Genomic DNA, 26608 nt, shown 5'->3' with positions numbered 1-26608 from the left:
ACAGAGGGCCGTATCGTCACCGGGAGTGTCATCTCCGCTCTGTACAAGCGGTGAGACGCTCCGACCCTCTGTACTCCCCCGGAGGACCCGGGAGCGAAGGTGTGCACCCTCCCATGCTAAGGCTGGTCTACCTGAATGCAAGGTCCGTAGCTAACAAAGCTCACCTCATTCGTGACCTAGTGGAGAGCGAGCATGCGGACCTGGCTTGCATCACGGAAACCTGGCTGGGCCCAGAGGGTGGTGTCCCTCTGGTTGACCTCTGCCCGCCAGGTTTCCAGGTGCTGCACCAGCCTCGGGCCCATGGGAGGGGCGGGGGAGTGGCAGTTATCATCAGGGAATCCCTTAGCCCGCGAGAGACCACCGTCCCTCAGATGGTCGGGTGTGAGTCTCTCCTACTGAGATACGGCCCAGGGGCGCAGTTGGGCCTGCTGCTGGCGTACCTACCACCTAATCGTGCAGCGGCGGCCCTGCCCGAGCTACTCGATGCCCTCTCAGGGTTGGTGGTTGAATTCCCAAGACTCATGGTCTTGGGCGACTTTAATCTACCGTCCCTGGGAGGATCGTCCGAACTGGCTCGGGAGTTCATGGCTTCCATGGCGGCCATGGACCTGTCGCAAATAATTTCTGGACCGACTCATGAGAGAGGCCACACCCCAGACTTGGTGTTCTTGTCTGGACGGTGGCGTGATGATATCGGTGGGGGTGCCACAACTGTTACGCCCCTGTCATGGACCGATCACCACCTCTTGCGGCTAGACTTCCCCCTTGCCACCCCCCACCGTGGGTGCATGGTGCCAGTCAGATGGTACCGCCCTAGGCGCCTAATGGACCCTGATAAGTTCCAGGCAGCGCTTAGGGACACACATGCACTCCCTGCTCACAGCTCGGCAGATGCCTTAGTGGAAGCCTGGGAAAAGGCAGCCACGGAGGCTCTGGACCGAGTTGTACCCTTGCGGCCTCTGACCCGGCGCAGATCCCAGCGAGCCCCATGGTTCACCGAGGAGCTCCGGGAGATGAAGCGTCGGAGACGGGGCCTAGAGAGCCGTTGGAGATCCAGTCGATCCGAATCCGACCGATTGCGACTAAGAATCCTCACCAGGTCTTATCTCGCTGCGATAAGGGTGGCAAAATCCAACTACTTTTCCACCCTCATCGCGTCCGCAGATAATCGCCCGGCTGCCTTGTTCAGGGTAACTCGCTCCCTATTAAACCAAGAGGTGAGGGAGGAACCCTTGCAGGGTCGAGCCGAGGAATTCGGTCAATATCTGCTGGATAAAATTGCTCGGATTCGAACTGGCCTGGACTCCAACTGGGCTGAGATGGAAGAACAAGACATGGACAGTCTTGTCGACGTCATCTGGGAGGAATTTGATCCTGTAACTCCTAAGGAAGTGGACAGGATTATGAGAAGGCTGAGCGCCTCCACATGCTTACTGGACCCGTGCCCTTCCTGGCTGGCCTATGCAGCTCGAGAGGGGACACGAGGCTGGTTCCTAGCGGTCATCTCTGCTTCTCTGAGTGAAGGTCACTTCCCCACCGCCTTGAAGGAGGCGGTGGTGAGACCTCTCCTCAAGAAGCCCACCTTGGACCCATCCTCTTTGAATAACTTTCGTCCTGTCTCCAATCTTCGCTTCCTTGCGAAGGTTGTTGAGAGCGTGGTGGCGCACCAACTTCCTCAGATCCTGGATGAAGCGGTTTATCTAGACCCGTACCAATCGGGTTTCAGGCCGGGCTACAGCACGGAGACGGCATTGGTCGCTCTGATGAATGATCTCTGGAGAGCCCGGGACAGGGGCCATTCCTCTGTCCTAGTCTTATTAGACCTCTCGGCGGCTTTCGATACGATCGACCATGGTATCTTGCTGCGACGCCTCAGGGGACTGGGAGTGGGAGGCACGGTTCTGCGTTGGTTCTCCTCCTTTCTCCAGGGTCGCTCGCAGTCGGTGCTGACAGGGGGACAGAGGTCGACCCCGAGGCCTCTCGCTTGCGGAGTCCCTCAGGGGTCGGTCCTCTCGCCTCTCCTGTTCAACATCTACATGAAACCGCTGGGTGAGATCATTCGCAGCTTTGGAGTAGGGTACCATCAGTATGCTGATGACACCCAGCTTTTTATCTCAACTCCAAACAATATCAGTGATGCCCTCGACGTGATGTCCCGCTGCCTGAAAACGGTCCGGGAATGGATGGGGAGGAACAGGCTTCAACTGAACCCGGACAAGACTGAATGGCTGTACGTACCGGCAAGCCAGGATATTCAGAACGTCCCATTGCTTAACATCGGGGACAAGTTACTACCCCCTGTTGATAGGGCCCGCAACCTGGGTGTCCTCCTAGACTCGCAGCTCTCCCTGGAAGATCACATAGGAGCTGTGACCAAGGGGGCCTTCTCCCGGGTTCGACTAGTTCGCCAACTACGGCCTTATCTGGACCTGGATTCCTTACGTACAGTCACCCATGCCCTTGTGACCTCTCGCCTAGACTACTGTAACGCTCTCTACATGGGGCTGCCCTTGAGATCCACTCGGAAGCTTCAACTGGTGCAAAGTGCAGCGGCACGGACACTCTTGGGAGCCTCCCGATACTCCCATATCACACCTCTCCTCCGTGCGCTGCACTGGCTTCCGGTTGCCTTCCGTGTGAAGTTCAAGGTGCTAACAATGACATACAAAGCCCTACATGGCATGGGTCCGGACTACCTACGGGAGCACCTTCTGCCAATGTCAGCACCCCACCGTCCTGTGCGCTCCCACAGAGAGGGCCTCCTCAGGGTGCCACCGCTCAAGGAATGTCGGCTGGTGGCCCCCAGGGGGAGGGCATTCTCAGTGGGTGCGCCAGCCCTCTGGAACAGCTTACCAACCGAAATCCGGATGGCCCCCGACCTCCGCACCTTCCGACGCGACGTAAAAACTTTCCTGTTCCAGCAGTCCGGCCTGGCATGATAGCTTTAATTGGGGTCACAGTTTTGTTTTTACTATTGTTTTTTATTGTTTTTTATTGTTCAATCTGTATACCTTCCTTCCTCTGTACACCGCCCCGAGTCCCTCGGGAGAAGGGCGGTTTATAAAAACAAATAAATAAATAATAAATAAATAAATAATGGTTCTCATTTTCCTTAGGAGAACAATAAATTCCGATCAAATTCATGGGGATTTTTGTTTTTGCTTCCTCATAGGGAAACTGAAACAATTTTATAACAGGTTATAATATAATTTCACAATCAACATTTTATAATTTCTTTCTCAAGAAAGTTCAAAAACTGTATGTTGAAAATACTTAAAAGATATACTAGCCTCATCAAAAAAATAACAATTCTCAAAAATTCTTGGACAGAATGTTATAAAAATGGACAATCTTTCCATGTTTGTAACTGCTGAACATTGCAATATACTCACCCTACGGAATGACACCACATAGAATGTATCTCCCCTTCTGTGAATTGCATCAAAAAAATCTTGATAATTTCGTGGCGAAGCATAATAAACCTGTAGCTCACTTCCTGAATTCCTACTGAAATACATGAGAAGATACTATTGGAACTAGCGCACATAAAATATCTGAATATATTGTAAAATAAACCAAGCATCCAATAGCATCATTTGCCCTCCAAATTATCAGGAACAGCATGCTTTACTGCATTTGTGATATCACTGTACAAAACCAGAAATCAGTACACAGTATCATAATATTTACCATTTTCTTTTAATGAAAGTACGTACAAGCTACCAGTTTTATAGAAAAGAATCTAAAAATATAATTAGTGCACAGATAAGGAGAAAATGCAGAAAGAAATTACTTTGAGGTGTGGGAGAAGCTATTTTCTGCTGATTGCAAACTGTGGAATCGCAGACAACATGAATGAGGTTTTAGTTCTGATAAGCAGCAAGGAATTTATATGGGGGTGGCAGCAAGATAATTGTTTGCCACATGGTATTTATAAGTGTTTCAGAGTAGAAAAAGTAGGAAAAAAATGCTCATGCATGACATGAGAGGCCCCATGTATTAAGACATATTCAATATTTTCTGTATCCTGTGTACCAGAACTAATGAAAGGGAAATATTGATGTTCTTGTGTACATTTGTGAATTTTCTAGAAAAAAATGTATCTGGCCATTGTAGGAAATGGAATGCTTGACCAGATGAATCCTTAAGATCTTGAATGAAAACTGGGTTAATGAGTTTGCCAATAAATATATCTAGCTCTTTTCAGTAAAACAATTAAATATTTCCTACAAAGGCAACATTTTTAACTATATAATATTATACTGATGAGAAGATTCTATTTTGACTTACCCAACACTGTTGTCTGTATAGGGAAGAGTCATGAGTTCAGAATTTTTTCCAGAAGCACTCTGGGGATAGGAAAAAATGAACAAGGAAATAACTTATCACCAAATTAAATATAAAAACTAACTCTCACTTATAGGCAACTGTGATTTAGCATTACTGAAATTCTATAGAAGATATACAAATATGCAGGAAAAACTATAATTAAGAGTATATATTTTTAAAATGCAAGGAATTTTCAGATATTCCATAAAACAATTGAAACTACCCAAGTATCTCACATGATACTTAAGTTCAAACATTAACACCGAGATGTGGGGAACCATTCATGGGGGACAGAAAAGTATTCTAAAATTCACAGAGACACACACACACACACACACACAGAGTGTGTGTGTGTGTGTTTGTGTGTGTGTGTGTGTGTGTGTGTGTATGTATATATACACATACATACACACAAACATACATATATAGTATTTTTAGAATACATTATAGAATTCATATATATGCACACACATATACATATATATACATACACACACACACACACACACACATATCCACAAATGCAGAATTTTTTTAGAAAGAGTACTTTCATATTCCAGAATCACTTAAATAACAAAGGAACAGAGATAGGGGACCCTGTAATACGGTATCAGAATTTTGTCCATTCCCCAGTATACGCATTTTCTCTTTTGATCTTCTGGGCCTGAGGACCTTATTTCCCCCCCCCCTTCTGCCACAAAATATAAATGCTTCCACAAATGTACCTGGACAGTTTGCTCTTTTTGCTGCTGATTATTTGACATCCTTCTTGATCTTGTTCTTTCTGCTTCATGTCTATGTACCCAACCTCTTAGTTCATGACTTAACCTGTACATATAACATGGAAATTAAACAGAATGATGAGAGGAATGAAAAAAATATATTCAAGGACAACCTTTTCCATAAGAACTTAAAAGCACTGATTTTGAACTCATATTCAGCTTGGTCTCTTGTTTATACCCTTAAATAAGAATCTCGGAAATAATGTCTCAGTTTATCTACATCAGATTTCAATATCTGAATTTGGTTCTCCCAAACAGTTTGTGCCTGCTTAGAGTAAGTGAAGATTCGTAAGATATAAAAAAGTAGATTTGCTTATTCCTAAATGATATTAGGAATGTACTACATAACTCCGGTACAGATGCCTATAAAACACTTTTGTTTTGAGCTATGGCACTGAAATGGACAGGGAGTTGCAAATTCATCAAGAAATAATCCATTAAATAGCTATTCTAACTCATTGTATTGACTAATATTCTTTCAATATTACATAATTTATTTGAAATGCATAATGTGCATGAGAGGACACTTTTTATATAGTTGTTGTTGTTAGTTGCGAAGTCGTGTCCGACCCATCGCGACCCTATGGACAGCGTTCCTCCAGGCCTTCCTGTCCTCTACCATTCAAATTAAAATTAAAAAGATAAAAATGAAAACTTAAGCAAGATACAATAGAGAAAAAATAGAAAGTTCAGAAAATAGAAGTAAAAATAGAAAAAAAACAAGAATATGCTAAAGAAAATAAAAAATAGAAATAGACAAGAAACAATAATATACTAAAGAAAAAGAAATAAATGACTTCCCCGTTCATCACAGTACAGTATAAACAATTTTAGAAAGTTATCTCCTTCTCTTAAAATACAACACTGATCTCTTCCTTCCATATCTCATCCCTTTTATTTTTAATCCTTAAGATCTTGTTCAGTCCTCATTAGCAAAAGTCCATTAAAAGTTATCAGAGATAACATGTCTGCTTTATCCTTGATTGATAAACCAACTTGATATTCCTTCCTTTTACTTTTAACTATCTTGATATTTTAACTAATGCCCTAGAACTTGATTTCTTTTCATTTTTTTTCTTTGTCTCTTGGCACAAAATTGTTCAAAACTTTAACAAGTCTGTTTTAATAAATCCAATATAGGAAAATTATCCAGGTTGCACTTTTGGCTTGTTAATTATATATCCCTTTTAATCATTAAGATACCAATCAGTTTCATTTGTACATCCAGTGTAACATCTGTTGACAGACAGGTATGGGGAACTGAATACTGAGGAAGTCAAACATTAGGTTCTAATGCCTATCTGGCACTAACAGCCAGATCTGGCACTAAGAGCCTTGGTGGAGCAGTGGGCTAACGCCTCCTTAAGTAACACCAGCTGCCTGCAATTAGTGCAGGTTCGCATCCCACCAGGCTCAAGGTTGACTCAGCCTTCCATCCTTCCGAGGTAGGTAAAATGAGGACCCAGATTGTTGGGGGCAATAAGCTGACTTTGTAATAATGCCGCTTGGGGGGGGGCGAAAGCCCTAATAAGCAGGCATATACATAGAATGAAGGCTATTGCTAAGCACATTGGTTTGTGCTTAAATTGTAAACCGCCCTGAGTCTTCGGAGAAGGGCGGGATATAAATGGGATTAAAATAAAAAATAAAATAAAAATAAACATCTCTACTATTTATAAGCAAGCATCTTACCTGAGTGATTCTGTCCGGTTGATAAATGGTTGGCAAGGTGGAGGAGGAACATATATTATTGGTTCCTCAGTAACTACCATGAGTGCTTTGTTATCCGAAACCGAGGGCTTATATCTAGGAAATAATTTTAAAAAATATTTAACACTGTACATTTATGTTAAAATGTATTATACAAACACTAAATTAAAAAAAGAATTGTATCTATGAAACTAATAAAAGGATTCGACAAATGAGATAAAAGATAAAGGTAAAATAGATTAAATCAAGTAAGATACAAAATACAGTATTTTGTTTATTCAGTAAAAACATATGACTGAGTGCCTCATAATATTTTCCTTCATAAAATGATATGAACCAGTTGATATCACTGTTAAATAGATTCACAGCTGACTGAATTACCACATGAAAAGAATGTTCATGGCTGGAAATACTGAGTGAGCTTAGGATTTTTATCAATGATTTAAGAGATTTTGTATCAAGTTTGGAAATGACACAAACTGGGATGAGACTAAGACTGTTGATGTAAGACAAAAGTTTAGAAAAATAAAATAATTAGCCTGAAAAAAATAGGATGGATTTCAACAAGGAGGAGGATATACTTCTGCATCTAGATAGTAAAGGATGGAGAAAGCCTATCTTGGCAACAGTACGTACAGCCTTGCCTTGCTGTAACTCACACTTCTTTCTTCCAAACTTCTCGCTTTTCAGGTAACAGTGAAAAACATTTCCAAATCTATTTTTTGGTGGGCGGGCTTGCCAGTTTTGAGTGCCGGATTCTTGAAGTAGAAATAGTTGGAAAGGAGAGTAATAACTCTCCTGTAGGGTTTTCAGCTGCAAGGTTTTGTGCAGTAAACAGTTTACGAGAAGTCAGTCTGGAATAACCAAGAATTAACAAGAAGCAGTTGGAGGGATGCAAACACTCAAAAGGGAGAGCAAGAAGAGAAATGGACAATGTCTGGCTACAAATTTGGACTAAGAAGCAGCCACATGTATGGCCACACAAGAATTCTTGGAACCTTAGGAAGGGCAGGCTCAGTCAAATATAACATGGGGGAGTCAGAGCTGGGATTAGGTGGAACATAGTCAAGAAAAAAATGAGACAGCGGGTGTAAAAGAAATACATCAGAGCATGGCAATATGAACTCTCAGAATCAAGCACAGAGAGAAGAAAAAGATGCAAAACATATGCACTAGCTAGCAGAAATGTGCTGGCTATGCTAAGCAGAAGAGAAACTGTCGGTGAAGTGCTAACTTATCTCCACCAGCACCTGGAACCTAAAATGTAGGCCAAGGAATAGATAGTCAAATCAACTCAACCAAAATATTACAAACTCAGCGATGAAGTGTGCTAATATTACATGTGTGAGGAAAACAGAATGAGAAATTTCCCAAGCCCTCCTACCCCAAAAAGCCTCTGTTTTAGCAAGTTCAAACATAAACAGTATTGGCTTTCTTTCAACACACATGCCTGTGCACAGTTTATGATACAGAATTTTAATTGTAAAGACATTACAAATAGTCTCATCTTACTGCCTGCTTTCAAAACATTTTCAGCTATTTATGCTTTTGGCACATCTGTGGCTATCTTGGAAATGAATAACTCTGCTAGGTCTAAATCACCTATCAGCTGAAAAAGCCAAATTTCAATCAGAAGATGATTAAGTACACATTTACTTAATACCTAAAGTAAACTTCTGCAAGAAGCCAACAAGAACATTTGCAAACAATCCATGGAAATCACTGTAGGCAATTGAGGGACCAGACAGCAACCATAGGCACACTAAAAATTGTCAGGATCAGAAGAGTTATTCTTCTACAGTAGAAATGTTCACATAGCTACCCGTACGAAGGGATTTTCTGAGTCACAAGTGGAGTTTGCACTCTTATGTCACACTGACATGTCTGGGGTGTAATACAGGAGTCATTGACTTACATCCATTGATCCCAAAATGCCTGTTGTTAAGCAAGACAGTTATTAAGTGAGTTTTGCCCTATTTTATGACCTTTCTTGCCACAGTTGTTAAGGTAGTAACATGATTGTTGAGTGAATCTGGCTTCCCCATTGAGTTTGCTTATCAGAAGGTCACAAAAGGTGATCACATGACACACAGGACACTGCAACAGTCATTAATGACCCAGTTGCCAAGAATCCAAATTTCGATCACGTAACCACAGGGATACTGCAACAGTCATAAGTGTGAAAAATGATGTCACCTTTTTCAGTGCTGTTGTAACTTCAGATGGTCACTAACTGAATGGCTGTAGGTTAAGGACTACCTGAATTGCCTGAAGCAAACAAAGCTGTTGTGTTCCTGATGCTCTCTGAGCTTGGTTGCTTTCTTGCAGTCATTCCATAACCAGGCTAGGTAACATCATCATCACAAGAGCTGACAGATAATGAAACATCTGAAAAACAATTCAGCTGAAAAGAATGCCAAGAACCTGAGCTATATGCGTTCTCTCCATAACACTGAGAGGCATCAGAAGGGAAATGTACAGTTTGAAAAGTTTTGGATTTAGATCTTAACCGACATTAAATATTTGATGCTAGCCTTTTGGAACATTCAAACAGATTTTTTGCATGCTTTTTTGTTGTTTTTCCTTTCCCCTCAATCACTTCTTCATTTTCCAAAAGAGTACGAGGTGATGTTACTACTTCCTTATATATTCCTTCTCTGGTAAATATTCCTTGTATGGCTACTGTGACACATTTCCTTTGTATTTGTTTTATCCATACTATAATAGAATAGTACACAATTTCCAATCTACCAACTTCCTTCCGAAAAGTACCGTATATACTTGAGTATAAGCCGAATTTTTCAGCCCACTTTTTGGGCTGAAAAATTCCACTTCGGCTTATACTCCAGTCAACAAAAAAACTTACCGAGGACTTGTGCGCGGCCGAGGCTTTGGTGCTTCCGGGATCGCCCGCACCTCTCCCAAGCCACCGCCGTCCGAGACCTGCCGAAGTTTGGGGAGGTTTGGGGAGGTGCGCGCGCACCTCCCCAAACTCCGCGCCTTGCCTGCCTGCTTCTTTCCGCAGCGGAAAGAAGCAGGCAGGCAGGGCGCGGAGGAACGGAGACTTGCCGACGTTTGGGGAGGTTTGGGCGCCTCCCCAAACCTCGGCAGGTCTCCGTTCCTCCGCGCAGACCTGCCGACGTTTGGGGAGGTTTGGGCGCCTCCCCAAACCTCGGCAGGTCTCCGTTCCTCCTGCCGACCTTTGGGGAGGTTTGGGCGCCTCCCCAAACCTCCCCAAACCTCGGCAGGTCTCCGTTCCTCCTGCCGACCTTTGGGGAGGTTTGGGCGCCTCCCCAAACCTCCCCAAACCTCGGCAGGTCTCCGTTCCTCCTGCCGACCTTTGGGGAGGTTTGGGCGCCTCCCCAAACGTCCCCAAACCTCGGCAGGTCTCCGTTCCTGTTTGGGGAGGTTTGGGCGCCTCCCCAAACCTCCCCAAACCTCGGCAGGTCTCCGTTCCTCCGCGCAGACCTGCCGACCTTTGGGGAGGTTTGGGCGCCTCCCCAAACGTCCCCAAACCTCGGCAGGTCTCCGTTCCTGTTTGGGGAGGTTTGGGCGCCTCCCCAAACCTCCCCAAACCTCGGCAGGTCTCCGTTCCTCCGCGCAGACCTGCCGACGTTTGGGGAGGTTTGGGCGCCTCCCCAAACCTCCCCAAACCTCGGCAGGTCTCCGTTCTTCCTGCCGACCTTTGGGGAGGTTTGGGCGCCTCCCCAAACCTCCCCAAACCTCGGCAGCTCTCCGTTCCTCCGCGCAGACCTGCCGACCTTTGGGGAGGTTTGGGCGCCTCCCCAAACCTCCCCAAACCTCGGCAGGTCTCCGTTCCTCCGCGCAGACCTGCCGACCTTTGGGGAGGTTTGGGCGCCTCCCCAAACGTCCCCAAACCTCGGCAGGTCTCCGTTCCTGTTTGGGGAGGTTTGGGCGCCTCCCCAAACCTCCCCAAACCTCGGCAGGTCTCCGTTCCTCCGCGCAGACCTGCCGACCTTTGGGGAGGTTTGGGCGCCTCCCCAAACGTCCCCAAACCTCGGCAGGTCTCCGTTCCTGTTTGGGGAGGTTTGGGCGCCTCCCCAAACCTCCCCAAACCTCGGCAGGTCTCCGTTCCTCCGCGCAGACCTGCCGAACTTTGGGGAGGTTTGGGCGCCTCCCCAAACGTCCCCAAACCTCGGCAGGTCTCCGTTCCTGTTTGGGGAGGTTTGGGCGCCTCCCCAAACCTCCCCAAACCTCGGCAGGTCTCCGTTCCTCCGCGCAGACCTGCCGACCTTTGGGGAGGTTTGGGCGCCTCCCCAAACCTCCCCAAACCTCGGCAGGTCTCCGTTCTTCCTGCCGACCTTTGGGGAGGTTTGGGCGCCTCCCCAAACCTCCCCAAACGTCGGCAGGTCTGCGCGGAGGAACGGAGACCTGCCGAGGTTTGGGGAGGTTTGGGGAGGCGCCCAAACCTCCCCAAACAGGAACGGAGACCTGCCGAGGTTTGGGGAGGTTTGGGGAGGCGCCCAAACCTCCCCAAAGGTCGGCAGGAGGAACGGAGACCTGCCGAGGTTTGGGGAGGTTTGGGGAGGCGCCCAAACCTCCCCAAAGGTCGGCAGGAGGAACGGAGACCTGCCGAGGTTTGGGGAGGTTTGGGGAGGCGCCCAAACCTCCCCAAACAGGAACGGAGACCTGGGGAGGTTTGGGGAGGCGCCCAAACCTCCCCAAAGGTCGGCAGGTCTGCGCGGAGGAACGGAGACCTGCCGAGGTTTGGGGAGGTTTGGGGAGGCGCCCAAACCTCCCCAAACAGGAACGGAGACCTGCCGAGGTTTGGGGAGGTTTGGGGAGGCGCCCAAACCTCCCCAAACGTCGGCAGGTCTGCGCGGAGGAACGGAGACCTGCCGAGGTTTGGGGAGGTTTGGGGAGGCGCCCAAACCTCCCCAAACAGGAACGGAGACCTGCCGAGGTTTGGGGAGGTTTGGGGAGGCGCCCAAACCTCCCCAAAGGTCGGCAGGTCTGCGCGGAGGAACGGAGACCTGCCGAGGTTTGGGGAGGTTTGGGGAGGCGCCCAAACCTCCCCAAACAGGAACGGAGACCTGCCGAGGTTTGGGGACGTTTGGGGAGGCGCCCAAACCTCCCCAAAGGTCGGCAGGTCTGCGCGGAGGAACGGAGACCTGCCGAGGTTTGGGGAGGCGCCCAAACCTCCCCAAACAGGAACGGAGACCTGCCGAGGTTTGGGGACGTTTGGGGAGGCGCCCAAACCTCCCCAAAGGTCGGCAGGTCTGCGCGGAGGAACGGAGACCTGCCGAGGTTTGGGGAGGTTTGGGGAGGCGCCCAAACCTCCCCAAACAGGAACGGAGACCTGCCGAGGTTTGGGGACGTTTGGGGAGGCGCCCAAACCTCCCCAAAGGTCGGCAGGTCTGCGCGGAGGAACGGAGACCTGCCGAGGTTTGGGGAGGTTTGGGGAGGCGCCCAAACCTCCACAAACAGGAACGGAGACCTGCCGAGGTTTGGGGAGGTTTGGGGAGGCGCCCAAACCTCCCCAAACGTCGGCAGGTCTGCGCGGAGGAACGGAGACCTGCCGAGGTTTGGGGAGGTTTGGGGAGGCGCCCAAACCTCCCCAAACAGGAACGGAGACCTGCCGAGGTTTGGGGACGTTTGGGGAGGCGCCCAAACCTCCCCAAAGGTCGGCAGGTCTGCGCGGAGGAACGGAGACCTGCCGAGGTTTGGGGAGGTTTGGGGAGGCGCCCAAACCTCCCCAAACAGGAACGGAGACCTGCCGAGGTTTGGGGAGGTTTGGGGAGGCGCCCAAACCTCCCCAAAGGTCGGCAGGAGGAACGGAGACCTGCCGACGAGCCTTGGCCACACAGGGTATTCCTGTGTATTCAGGCTTGCAAAATGGCGGATTGAGCCTCTGCTGGCGGCAGAGGCTTGCAGAACGGCGGATCGGCTTATACTCGAGTCAATAACTTTTTCCAGTTTTTGGGGGTGAAATTGGGGGTCTCGGCTTATACTCGAGTCGGCTTATACTCAAGTATATACGGTACTTTCAAATGTTTCAACATAATAAAATTAAGATGATTTAATACGTATGCTAATTAATTTCATTGAAATGTTGCTTAAAATTAAACAAGATTTAGTTTTCATCAACTATGTTTTGAGGTATACTTCCAAATTGTCACTAAAAGTTCAAAGATAGCTTTCCACCTTACAAAGAGCTGAGCGCTCCTCCTGCAAGAGGTTTGCTGGGTGCCTTTATTTTTGTAAATATGAAGCCAACATTTCACATACTCATATACAACGTAAATTCTAATGAACAGACCGTGTCTTGTTTTCTCCACTGTTATGCACAGTGTTGACCCCCTGTAGCGTTGATGCTACTGGATTATTACTCTCTTGTGAAGTAATATGATAGGAAGAGAAACCATGAACATTCCTTCGCAATTCAGCACAGATTCACTTTCCAAGAGGAGAATTTCTTTCTTCACTTAATTAAAACAACTAAACTATATGGTTTCTCTCTACCGCAGTACGTTACAGAAAATTCATTGTCCTCCCAGACTGGGGCCTAGTCTTCTGAACTGCTTAGAACAATGTGCTCAGACAGAGAAAGGGAAAGCTCTAGGGGAAACAAACAATAAAATCACTCTACATTCACCATGCCTTATTCCCTTGGCAAGTAAGAGCAGGATTTTCCACTGGCCTTTTGGTCCATATCCAGCTTAAACTCTGTGCTAGTCCTACTAACAGAAAAAAATCATATTAAGATAAAAGTAAAATAAATTCCCATTCCAAAATTATATGCCAGTAAACCCAGACTTGTCCTGAGGTCTTCTTAGATCACGGCTCTAAGGATGAGCTCTTTTCCAGGCTATAAATTGGTACAAAATCTGTCTCAGAGCAGAAAGAAAACTCCCAATGTTTTTTCCAAGTTCCCTACATAGAATGATTGCTATATCCAAAGAAAATAATAAGTTTATTTTCCAGACAAAGGTTCCAGCAGTTTGAATGCCCCTTTTTGGGGGATTTGGTTATCTGAACAAAATGCTTCAGAACAGGCCTATTTGGAATGGAAAAAGCCTACAACTCAGAAGATTTCAAAAGTTTCCAATAATGCTAGACTGATCCAACTGGGAAAAACAAAGTTGTTGAATAAAAATTAAGGGAGACAGCAAGATGCAGGAATTCAAACATTTGTAAGAAACATACATAAACTAAACCTAGAAGCGATTTTTGCTGAAATATATTTGTCCTTTTGCAGAGCAAAGCATTAGAGCAGACATGTCAAACTCGCGGTGTCATGTGACATCGCGCAACGTATCGGGACACTTTTGCCATTGCTGGCAATGGGGTGGGCGTGGCTTCCGGATGACACGTCCGGCCCACGGGTCGTGAGTTTGACACCCCTGCATTAGGAGGAGGAACAGGAGGCCTTCCTGGTACTGCTGGATTCCAAGTTATTTTACGCTGACCATTTCTATGATTGTAAGCCCAACAACAACTGGAAAAGCACAGACTCCAAACCCCTACTTTACACTAAATGAGTGTTAGTTTTCGTACCTATAGACTAGTTTTCATCCCCCAGACAAAACACAACTTACAACAGTTCATTTAGTAACCGCACTGAAAAATGTGACTTAGGACCGTTTTTCATGGTTACAACTTTTGCAGCATCCCCATGATCCTGTGATAAAAAAACAGATGCTTAGCTCATTTATGACCGTTGCTGTGTCTAAAGGTCATGTGATCACCTTTTGCGACCTTCTGACAAGCAAAGTCAATGGGAAAGCCAGATTCACTTAACAACCAAGTTACTAACTTATCAACTGCAGTGATTCACTTAACAATTGTGGCAAGAAAGATCGTAGAATGGGGACAAAACTCACTTAATAAATGTCTCAGTTTACAGAAATTTTGAGCTCAATTGTGGTCATAAGTCAAGGACTACACTCTCCCCTTTTATATTTTCCTCTAGACAGCAGCAAGGTCAGATGCTCAGTGAAACCATTCAAAATAAACATCAGCAACAAAATAACGAATAATATGCAACTTTATTTTATTTTAAAAATATGTGATCAGTTCCTGTTAAAACTTGCTGCTGTATTCTGTAGCAGCTGAAGCTTCTTAACACATAATTTAGATCTGACAAATACATACAGAATTATGGCAAGATCAGTTTCATGCAGGATATCAATTTTGCTTGGAAAAGACAGCACTTTTCTGTTAATTGGTGAGAACAGGAATTTCACAGCAGCCCAAACACTCCCCAACTTGTAAGGTCAGATTTTCGGATAAGACACATAGTACTGATAGCCTCAGGAATACTTGGGAAATCGTGTCTTGCTACTTTTTCAACATTTCTGAGACAGAATATATGCACCAGAGACAGAGAGGAATGTTAACAGATCAAAATAGTTAAGTATCTTTCAAAAAAACAATTATGGACCCTGAGGCTTCCGGATGGCAAGGCGACGCTGGAGGCAGCCATTTCTTGGCTGTCAGCCTCGCGGCTCCGTAGAGCTGCCGAAAACAGCGCCAATCGGCTGTTCGGCGGCTCGGAAGCCCCCACCTCGGGAGAAGAGGAGGGGGTGAGCGTCCAGGTAGGGGTAGAGCTCTCCAGGGCCGCCAGAACTTAGAGTTTTGGTGGCAGAAGGATTGAGCCCCCCCCGAAGCCTGGGCATGCTCCGGACTGCGAGGCGCCTCTGCTCCGGGTTTTTTGGTTCACAACCATCCCTGCTAGCAAGGAAGAGCTTTTGAGAACGAGGACGCAGGCAGAGCGATGCAGGAGATTTTGGTGAAGATGATGTTTTGATCTTTAACTCAATGGACTTTGCTGAATCTGCATGTGAAAGTGCGTAGTTAACAATAGAGGGTGAAAATGGCGGCTATATCTTCTAAAGTTCCTGCCCTGAGGCAGCAGTCTTCGGTGAAAACTTCATTGTCCTCTGCATCTGAATCTGTATCAGCTTTTACAGCAAAAGATTTGCAGAATCTGTTGCAAGAGACTATGGAAAAGCAAATGGAGCAATTTGTTGAGATAATGGAGAAAAAGTTGGAGAAGTTTACAGAGAAATTAAAAGAAATGAGAGCAGACATCACATCTGCAAGAGAAAGTATGGTTAAAAGTATTGAGATTTTGGATGAAAGAGTGGAAGATCTTGCTCAAAATGATATTAGACTGGAAGCCAAAATGACAGAAACTGAAAATGTAATAGAGAAAATGGACTATGACTTGATTTCGACACAGTATTCTCAGATGGAGTTTGCTTTAAGAATCAGAGGCCTAATAGAAAATCCTAAGGAAAATTTGGAGAAAATGGTTTCTGAGGCTTTGGAAGGGGTGTTGAAGCGACCAGCAGATGAAATAATGCAAGATATAGATAAAATCTTCCGTGTTAATTCGTGGATCGCAAGACAAAGGAAACTACCCAGAGATGTGGTGGTTTATTTTACAAAGAGAATGATTAGAAATGAAGTTATCCAGGCCTCCTACAATATTGATTTTGTAATTGCTGAGCAAAAAGTTCTGATTTTAAAAGAGATCCCTGCAAAGATTTTAAGAAAAAGGAAGGAATTTGCTTTTTTGACACAAGAATTGAGACGACATGATATTAAGTTTAGATGGCAAATACCAGTGGGGATGGTAGTGACCTATGAAGGTACAAGGTACTGTTTTACCACGGAGATTCAGGCACGTGATTTCTACAGTAATGTTTTAAAAGCAGTCCCCATACCATTTTTGGAATCTACCAAGAAAAAAGGTGAGAGAGAGTCTCAACGTTCCAGAGAGAACCCGCAAGTTGCTGAAGGGTTAACGCAGGCAGATGTGAAAGATACAGGAGTGGGTCAAATTTCATTATCACGGGAGAAGGCTAGAAATTGGAAGAGGCGTGCTACTTCTGGACGAATGAATCAAGCTTGAAGATTTAGTCACATAACTGTAAGAGACAATAATGCAATAAGGATTACGGGAATTGGAATTGCTAGAAGGACTTATTTGGGGATATATTTTTTACCCTTATAAAATAATTATGTATTATTTTGTGTTGCTTTAGTTCTAAGAAAAGTTAATTGGGAAGATTTGTAGTAGTGTTTATTGATATTCTGTAGGTTATGATTTGTTATTTGGATGAAAAATTTTAAGCTTTTAGTTGGACAGAAGAATAGTTTTATAAAATTGATATAAATTGTTTTCTTTGTGATTGAAGTTAATTTGTAATATTTTTATGGGTAATATTGCAATAGGTAATAGAATATAAGAATATAAGAATGATGTGATTATATAAAAAAATTTTAAGTTTGGAAAGTAATCTATGGTATTTTAAGTTGTATAACGTATTAGGATAATGTGAATTTAAAGCTTAGCTGGAATGAGGAATAGTTTTAGACAATTGATATAAATTGGCTTATTTGAGATTGTTTTTATTGGGTATCAGATTGGAAGGTATTATTTTGTATTTGAATAATCATTGATATGATATATATATGTATGTTTGGAATTTACCTATATGAGTTAAAGTTTGATAGTTTGAATAGTTTAGGATTGTTTGCGTAAGTTAGATCATGATTGCTTGTATTTTTATACCCTGTGTTTTGCTCTGGGAAGCCGGGGGGGGGGGGGAAGGGAGGGAGGGGTTGGGGAGGGTTGGGGAGGGGGAAGAGGGTGGGGGGTAGGTGGCTGGGAGGGTTTTTTTTTCTTCTTTTTTGGTTTGTTAAAGATAAAATGTATTGTAAAACTTTTTAATAAAAATAAAAAAAAACAATTATGGACCCTTAAGTAGAAATATGCAATACGTTAGCCATTTGTTACATTTGCATATGTAGAATATTGCAAACTGGAAGACACTAAAGTATAAAGGTTTGTGCTTACTCCTCATTTTTGCCATCTGTTTCCTGAGGCCTGCTTCCAGAAAATTCAAGAAGCTGTCGACTTTGGTAGCTAGTGCTGGCACGATTTTCAGCAGAATCAGGTCCCCATTCAAACCCGCTGAAAGAAAGAGACAAAGTAGTTTAAATTCAGTACATTTTCATGCTGCATCTTGCATAAATTCATGGTGGTGCACATAAAAAACCAAACTGTGAGATTTATGTACTGGTCAGGTGAGATCCACTTCAAGTGGGCAGTCCTTAAGGTACCTGGGTACCAATCATATAAGGTTTTAAAACTCAAAAGCCTAGACTCTTGATTCCACTCAGAAGCCTTTTGATAGCCACTCAAAGCCCGGGACTTACGTGTGAACAGTGGCACCTGTCTGTTAACAAGTGGGCTGTTGCATTTTTGGACCAACCTATGTGTCTTATCATAGGCAGACCTATGTAGTATATGTTGCAATAATATAACCTGGGGTAAACAAGCACATACATCACTGTTGCCAGGGCCCAATTCTCCAGGAAGGATGCAAGTGATACACCATAGCCTCCATCTGCCTATTCAAAGAGTTGCAGTGAGTTGAGAAGTATCCCCATGCTGTGAATCTGGCCCTTCAGAGAGAAGACTATTTCCAAAGTTTCTAGAGACCCAAGGAGAGCTCTCCTCCCCTCCTTTTGTTGAACCTAGGTCAGGGGTAGGCAACCTTGGCTCTTTTATGACTCATGGACTTCAACTCCATGCTGGCTCAGGAATTCTGGGAGTTGAAGTCCATGAGTCATAAAAGAGCTGAGGTTGCCTACCCCTGACCTAGGTCAATGTTTGGAACCCAAGCTAATCTCCCCAAGTGCAATTAGCTGTCTTGTAACTCAGAAATAGGTAACATTTTGTGATTTTTATTTAAAAAAAAAGACAGTTGAGGGTAATAAGGCATACAGCTAGATAAAAGCTTTAGGAGACTCATACAACTTAAGACAAAGAGAAGCCTTTTTTTAAAATTTTTGGAAGACAAAAGCTGGTATTTGACCATAAACTTTCTAGGATATTTCACAACAGCAAAACACCTTACTTTAAATAATCTGTCATATACAAAACCAAGCATATCCTTCGTTTCCTCTTATAAACATAGGAAAACCAATTTAAAAGCAAATGACTTTACATCTGTAGCCATGAGTACAATCGCGGAGCTGGATATCTTCTAGGAATAAGAATCCAATACTACAGTAGGGAGCTGGAGGCTGCTAAAACAAATGAAGAATGGTTGCAGGAATTGAGTTTAGCCAGTCTAGTGAAAAAAAGGACCGGGGTGACATTATAGAAGTCTTTCAATATCTCAGGGTCTGCCACGTAGAAGAGGGGCTCAATCTACTCTCCAGAAGCACCAGAAGGCGAGATAAGAAACACCGGATGGAAACTAAGCAAGGAGACAAGCAACCTAGAACTAAGGAGAAGTTTCACTGACAGTGAGAACAATTAGCCAATGGAATGGCTTGCTTTCAGAAGTTGCAGGCTCCTTCACTTTTTAAGTAGAGCCTATACAGCGACTTGTCTGAAATGGTGTAGGGTCTCCTGCTTGAGCAGGGCATTGGACTAGAAGACCTCCAAGGTCCCTTCCTGCTCTGTTAACTGCTACTTATGGCAGTGCAAACATATCACCTATCTGCAAGTCAATAGGGAGCTGGCTCTGCTGCCAGGATAGCAAGGCTACTGCAGCCAAAAAAAAACAACAACAAAAAACCAGGAAAGGAACAAAGTACATAGGAATTACAGTGCATTCATTAAGTATTCAGATCCCTTTCCCTTTTGTCAATGCTGCAGCCTAATTCTACTGTTGTTGAACTTCATTAATCTACACTCAGTTCCCCATAATGACAAAGTGAAAACAGAAGTTTAGAAATGTCTGTAAATTTATTAAAAAAAAACCACACTGAAATATCACGTTGGCAGAAGTATTCGGACTCTTTGCAACAACACTTGAAATTTAGCTCAGGTGCCTCCCATTTCTCTTGATCATTGCTGACATATTTCTATACACTGACTGGAGTCAACCTGTTATTTAAATTAAATTGATTGGACATGATTTGGAAAGGCACACACCTTTCTATAGAAGGCCTCACAGCTGACAATGCATATTGTAACACAGTAAAAGCCCTGAGGTCACAGGAACTGCCTGAAGAGCTCAGAGACAAGTTTATTCCAAGGCACAGATCTGGGGAAGGCTACAATAAAATTTCTGCGGCTGAAGGTTCCTAAGAGCACAGTGCCTCCATAATTCTCAAATGGAAGAAGTCTGGCACAACCAGGACTCTTCCAAGAGCTGGTCGCCTGGTCAAACTGAGCAATCGGGGGAGAAGAGCCTTAGTAAGAGAGGTGACCAAGAACCTGATGGTCACTCTGACTGAGCTCCAGAGATCCTGTGTGAAGATGGGACGGCATTCCAGAAGGATAACCATCACTGCACCCCTCCACCGATCTGGGTTTTATGGCGGAGTGGCTAGACAGAAGCCTCTCCTCAGTGCAAAACGCATGAAAGCCCACTTGGGAGTTTGCAAAAAAGCACCTGAAGGACTCTCAGACTGTGAGGAGCAAGATTCGCTGGTCTGATGAAACCAAGATTGAACTGTTTGGCCTCAGTTCTAAATGTTATGTCTGGAGGAAACCAGGCAACGCTCATCACCTGCCCAATATCATCCCAACTGTGAAGCATGGTGGGTGTTTTTCAGCAGCAGGGACGGGGAGACTGGTCAGGGTTGAAGGAAAGCTGATGGAGGAAAGTACAGGGATATCCTCAATGAAAACCTGTTCCACAGCGCTCAGGACCTCAGACTGGGCTGAAGGTTCACTTTCCAACAAGACAACGATCATAAGTACACAGCCCAGACAACACAGGAGTGCCTTAGAAACAACTCTGTGAATGTCCTAAAGTGGTCCAACCAGAGCCTTGGCTTGAACCCTATGAACATCTATGGAGAGACCTGAACATGGCTGTCCATCGACGGTTGCAATCCAACCTGACTGAGCTTGAGAGGATTTGCAAGGAAGAATGGCACAAAATCCCCCAGTCCAGGTGTGCAAAGCTTGTCAGGTCATACCCAAAAAGAGTTGAGGCTGTAATTGCTGCCAAAGGTGCTTCAACAAAGTACTGAGTGAAGGGACTGAATATTTATGCCAATGTGACATTTCATTTTTCTCCTTTTAATAAATTTACAGACATTTCTAAAATTTTAGAATTTTAATTTAAATTTAAATTCTAATATTTTAAAATTCTAAAATTCACTTTGTCATTATGATGTAGATTAATGGGAAAAAATTAATTTCAACAACTGTAGAATCAGGCTGCAGCATAACAAAATGGAGAAAAGGTGAAGGGTGTCTGAATACTTTGTCAATGCACTGAATATGCAGTTCGTGGCTTGAACACACTTCTGGCCCTGGACACTGCATTGTGTTGCTTTTTTTTTTTAACAATTAGGAGGTGTCAAAACTGATTTTCTACATGTGATAAGGTACGGTATGGCAAGAATTCATATCCAATGTGAAGTATTAACAGAGCAAGCGATTGTTCTTGTATTCTATGAGGGTAATATTCATGTCCTTAATTATTGTGCAATGCATTATCCTCAATTTTAATTAGCCGCTGCACTTAATTGTAATAGTAGATTGATTAAAAAATATATATTCTTGTTCTTTAAAGAAAACGCACTTGGAACTATTCACAAATAATTTCTTATATGGCCAAGAACCTAGTTGTCCCTCGTGAAATGGAATTAAATCTTTTCCTCAGAAGGCCTCCAGAGTCCTAGCCAATGACTTCATTCACCACATGAGAGAGTTCCTGAGGAGAGTTGTAGTTTCTTCAGCAAGAAATTTTCTATTGTACTGAACGTGGAGGTTAACTGTGAGCCAAACGTTAAGAAGCAGCAGAGACAATTTTCCCCCCAGATACTGCACATAAAAAAGTAGGTTCAACTGTACTGCTACTGACATTGGTATATAGTAGAGGTAACAATGACTTTCTGAAAGCCAAATTAGAGTAAATCAAGGACCAACTTCAAGGCTCTTTTTGAGCTATATGGTTCTCTGAGTCGTGCTTAGCAACACAATGGAATGAAAGTGGACTGATAGAGCAAAAGAACACACAGCAAGGAACCTAATCAGCAACCTGCAAGTTTGCCCAACATCCTTCGGTACTTAGTTCTTGCTCTTCCTTCTCTGGGCCACATATTATTTTGACAAATTGGAAGGCTATCTTTCCAGCAAGCTGAACTAGATATGATTTCTACATCTGGCTAAAAACAAGGTCTGTTCAAGTAAAAAAAAAATCAGATATTTTTCATTTAAAATTGTACAGTAACTGCTTTGCTCCTGCCAACAGTGATATCATCCCAAATGCATGCTAGTTATAAAAAGTTTTCTAAGGACAAAACAATCCTGAAATCGGGGCTGGGAAGTTTAAGCAGCATAAATGAAAAACTGTTGAGGCAAAGGTCAGGAGAAAGATCTTTCCCTTTCCAGACAAAACTTCCACAAAACCCTTGAAATGGACAATACCGGATACAACTGAATTGCTTATAAAAATCAATCATATTTTTTCACTATTACTCTAAAGGTTGGATGTTTTCAAATTTCTTGTGCAATTTTAGCTACAATTACCTACAGTTGCCTTTGAAGTTGTAAGATTTTCAGTAAAGTATATACATATATAAAGAATGACAAGAACAATGAAAGAATGCTAAAGACAGAGGGGGTAGTACAAAAAAACCCTCTGCATAATAAATGTTGGTGATGTTGCTCATATAATCTTAACTCTCTGAGAATGGCCAACAAAAGCGCTGAGGAAACTCTAGTCAGCTTTTGGGGTGACACTGGGAATATGGATTTCTTGACTGCCCAAAAAAATGTTCTCCCTGTTCTTTGAATATGTTATGTTTCTTCTGCAATGCAATGCTCAATTCTACTGCTATGTCTTTCACAAATAGTTAAGTTCTATGTTATAAGAAAAGTTTGTTCCTGTCACAGCTCAGCCTGGACTCAGCAATAAATCTCTCTGTGGAAGTAGAAAAACATATAACAGAAGATTCAAGGATGAGACTTAGATAAGTTATTTTTACTGCAGGTGTAAGTAAAATAAGCTGTTATTAATGATGAAGAGCAGCTATTGCAGAATCCAGAAATAGAGCCATACTTAAAACACTGTCTCCAGTGTTTAAACCCTGTGTTACTTTCTCATATCCTTATACAGTAATAGATATTTTGCTGCCCATTTCTCAGTCCTGGATGCTGAGTGTCTATCCGTACAGTGTTTCAAAAACAATTTTTTCTTGTCTCAGACTTTATTTCCAACCTTGCTGGATTCAGACCTTGCACTTCCCAGTGTTGTCATAAACTAAACCAGTGATTTTCAATTGTAACGATCAGGAACACAACACATTTGAAAAATGAAACAAATATTCTCTGCTTATCATATAATCAGTATGCAGTAGAAGATTCTGTTGTGTTATCGAGAAGGCTCTCTTGAGATTGGTGCCATTCCACTTTCCTACAGATGCAATTTCCAGTGGATGATCAGTAAGTCAGTCAATGAAATCAATAGAATTTTACCAGCTAACCCCAAGAAAATTACTTCTGAAATGACAAATTATAAGCTCATATTTTGTGCTTATTTTGCAACTGCCCCCAAGTATATTCTTCCCTATGAACCTTACCTTAGCCGATCATAATTTAGCATTACAAAAGCAAACAACACCATCACGCAGAATGCTCTTCTTTTTGGAGAGGACCCTTTGAGATTCTGATTCTAGACAGGAAAGGAAAAAGTAAAGAAAAAAAATTATAATCAACTTGCTTCACTTTCAACATTGAAAGGGCCATAAAGGGGCAGCAGCCTAATACTAGCTATTATTGCTCATTTTTCTCATGATTTTGCCAATATTGCAAGTGTCATTTGTGATCTCACTGAACAGGAGAAATTATATGCCTATATGATCTTCTAGGGACAGTATGATAGAAAATGTACATGTCCTGATCAATGTTCTAAGGATTGCTGAATCAGGTATATATATTGGATGACAAGGGTAGCCAGAATTGCTCAAATTACTTTATTCATGAATATTAAGATCTATAGGTAATTCCTGTTTAGTATCTGATTCATTTAGTGACTGCTTGCAGTTACGCAGGCGATACCAGTCCTCGCATTTACAATCTTTGCAAGTCTGTAAAGCAAAGGGAAGTCGAAATACAATGATGAAATTGCGATGTTTCACTTAGTGATGGCTTCACTTAGTGACCAAGTTGCTGGTACCAAGGGGTTGCTAAATGAGCTAATTAACTTAGCTTGCCCACTTTTAATTCAGTTAGCATGAATTATGCTAGAGAAAAACTCTGAAAAGATGCAAAGAGATGCTGCTGATTGTTCCCACTTCTCACTGAGTGTGTGTGCCTAAGCCTTGGCAGCATTTACCACGATGAGCAACTTTCTTGAGGAAGGTGACTGGCTTGCAGCTCTGGAGGAAACAAGATTATCTGGCCATTTTCAGTCTGACATATAATACTAAGATGCCGTTAGTCTCATTTGTTGATGACCACAGACTTGGAATAAGGGAAGTGCATCCATCCTGACCTTTCTTTAACGCTTACCAATCTTTCATAGCATCAGTCAATGGTACCCTGTTGGATAGGTAAGGGTTAAGACGGTGTTGTGATGGTATTCCTCCTTCCTCCAAGGGAGAAAGGTCTAGTTCTAGACGCTTGCTCTGCAGGGTATCTCATGGGTCTATTCTAACCATAGTCTATTTGTTTGGGATCTCTTCAGAACCTGAATCCAGAAATTTCCCACTGTTGTTTCTGGAAGAGACGGTACTCACAGGATCAGTCTGCAATTTGGGCATTTCCTGGACTCATGGCTCCTGTCTGAAGAACAGGTAGCAGTCGCGGCCAGGAGGCCTTTGCACGATTCCGTCTTTTGTGCCAACTGCATCTCTTACTGGATTGGGAGGTCTCATTTATGCTCACTCATACCTTAGTTCCATCCTGGTTGGACAAATGCAATGAGGACAACATGGGGCTTCCTTTAAAGGCCACCCAGGAACTGAAATTAGTCCAGGATGCAGTGACATTGGTAATCCACATAACATTATGGCACAACCTGCAGTAGCTCCCAACAGACTTCCAAATGCAATGCAAGGTACTCGTTATCATCTATAAAGCCATGCACGGCTCAGGCTCAGATTATCTGGGGGGTCATTTGTCTCTATTTTTGCCATAGTTGGATGGGCGTGTTCTAGATCCCTCTCCTGAGGAAATATCACCTGATGGGAAGTATACCTTTCCTTGGCAGTGTCCCCCTTTGTAATGATCTTCTCTAGCCAGATTTGGATGGCCACAATCCCATTAGTCTTCTAAAAAGCTTCAAAGTCCTACTTTTTCTGCAAGAATTGGGCCAGGTCAATAGACAATCCATCTTCTGGGAGACGGGTTGTATATGTCTGGTTGACCTGGCCATATATTGTTTGATATACTGTCTGTGGAATTTGTTCTATCTGATTCTGTATGGTCTTTTCAATCTACGATATCACATTTTCAATGTTTGGCAACGCTTAGTTCCACGGAAAGCAATTTTCCCTAATTACTGTGCTTACCTCCACTCCCAGTTCATCCAGCTGTCTCTTCAGTGAACCATTCTCTCTTTTAAGATGATCGTTTTCTATCAGAGCAGCCTTCAGTCTAGCTTCTAAACTCTGCATATATTCCTTTTTCTTCCTCCGCGACTGACAAGCTGATTCCCGGTTTTTTATCATGCGTTGCTGCCGTTTTAGAACATTCATCTGGGAATAATACATATGATGAAAAAAAACTGCTCGAAGCTCAGAAAATTTGCAAAGGAACAGAGCCAACACGGGGCGACTGACAACACTACAAGCTTTTCTTTAAAAGGGAGGGGGGGAAAGGGGAAGGATGCAATTATATTGCACAAAAATAAGCATTCCTAAGAATTCTAGAAGATCCCATTTTTCCTGTTACTTGAATTTATATAATTTTTTTTATAAATCTGATATTCTATAGTCAGATTGTCCTCGATTTATGACCACAATTGCAACCAGAATGTCCATTGAGAAGTAAAGCATTAAGACCTTTTTCGCTAAGCTAATCACCATGATCATTAAGCGAATCACAAGCTGTTAAGTGAAAAAGTGACTTCTCCCATTGACTTTGCTTGTCAGAAGCCAGCTGGGAAGATAGCAAATGGCAATCATGTGACACCAGGATGCTAAAACTATTTTAAATCCATGCTGGTTGCCAAGCTCCTGAATTTTCACCACATGACCATAGAGATGCTGGTCATAAGTGCAAAGACCAGTTCTAAATCACTTTTTAAAGTGCTGTCGTAACTTCAAATAGTAAATGAATGGTCATAAGCTGAGTATTTGACAGTACTCTTTCCAGACACTTGACAGATTTAAGATTACATTACTAACTTACAATCTTGTCTCATCAAGCAATTAAATATCTTTAAAATTATTTTCAAACTATTTCTCGTATCCATGTGACACTGCACAAGAGCACCAGGAGAAATCAGATTATTCTTATTGGACCACTATTAATAAATACCTAAAAGGAGCCAACACGTCACACGAATAAAATTCAGCTCCAGTTATTTCAGTATTTCCCCATTCTGAGTAATGAAATGGTGGTAGTGACGCCAGAATAATCCCTGCATCTCCCAGGGAATGGACAGAGATTAAAGGATAAGGCCTGGTGAGTAGCTCACTGCCTCACTGAGTTCCCTTAATAAACCTATTTATTCTACCATCGCTTCCTCTTCTACACAGCTGCTAAAAGCTCCCCTTCCAGCCACACGGTAGATCAAATGGAATTTGGTTGCTTCATGCATGGATTAGTTGAGAAAGCTTTTTGGTCTCTATACTGATGATGTATTGAAGTGAGTTTTTAACCCAGCTTAACA

The 26608-nt window shown here is 43.4% G+C and overlaps 1 protein-coding gene across 5 annotated transcripts in view; it reads right to left on the bottom strand.

Annotated features, from left to right (window-relative positions):
- ATF6 (activating transcription factor 6) overlaps positions 1-26608 on the bottom strand; it is a 93274-nt gene that overhangs the window by 49160 nt on the left and 17506 nt on the right. For all 5 annotated transcript variants that reach the window (XM_081322683.1, XM_081322682.1, XM_081322684.1 and 2 more), the window contains exons 8-14: positions 25284-25469; positions 23352-23443; positions 17650-17766; positions 6804-6917; positions 5055-5157; positions 4291-4349; positions 3393-3507 (exon numbers count right to left, since the gene is read on the bottom strand). In XM_081322683.1, coding sequence (XP_081178809.1) covers positions 3393-3507; positions 4291-4349; positions 5055-5157; positions 6804-6917; positions 17650-17766; positions 23352-23443; positions 25284-25469 — 786 coding nt within the window. The remainder of the gene's footprint in view (positions 1-3392; positions 3508-4290; positions 4350-5054; positions 5158-6803; positions 6918-17649; positions 17767-23351; positions 23444-25283; positions 25470-26608) is intronic.

This window comes from Vipera berus, assembly GCF_964194415.1.
Source record: "Vipera berus genome assembly, chromosome: 3".
Classification (NCBI taxonomy): domain Eukaryota; kingdom Metazoa; phylum Chordata; class Lepidosauria; order Squamata; family Viperidae; genus Vipera; species Vipera berus.
The sequence above is the reverse complement of the archived record's forward strand: the minus strand, read 5'-3'. Positions and strand labels throughout refer to the sequence as shown.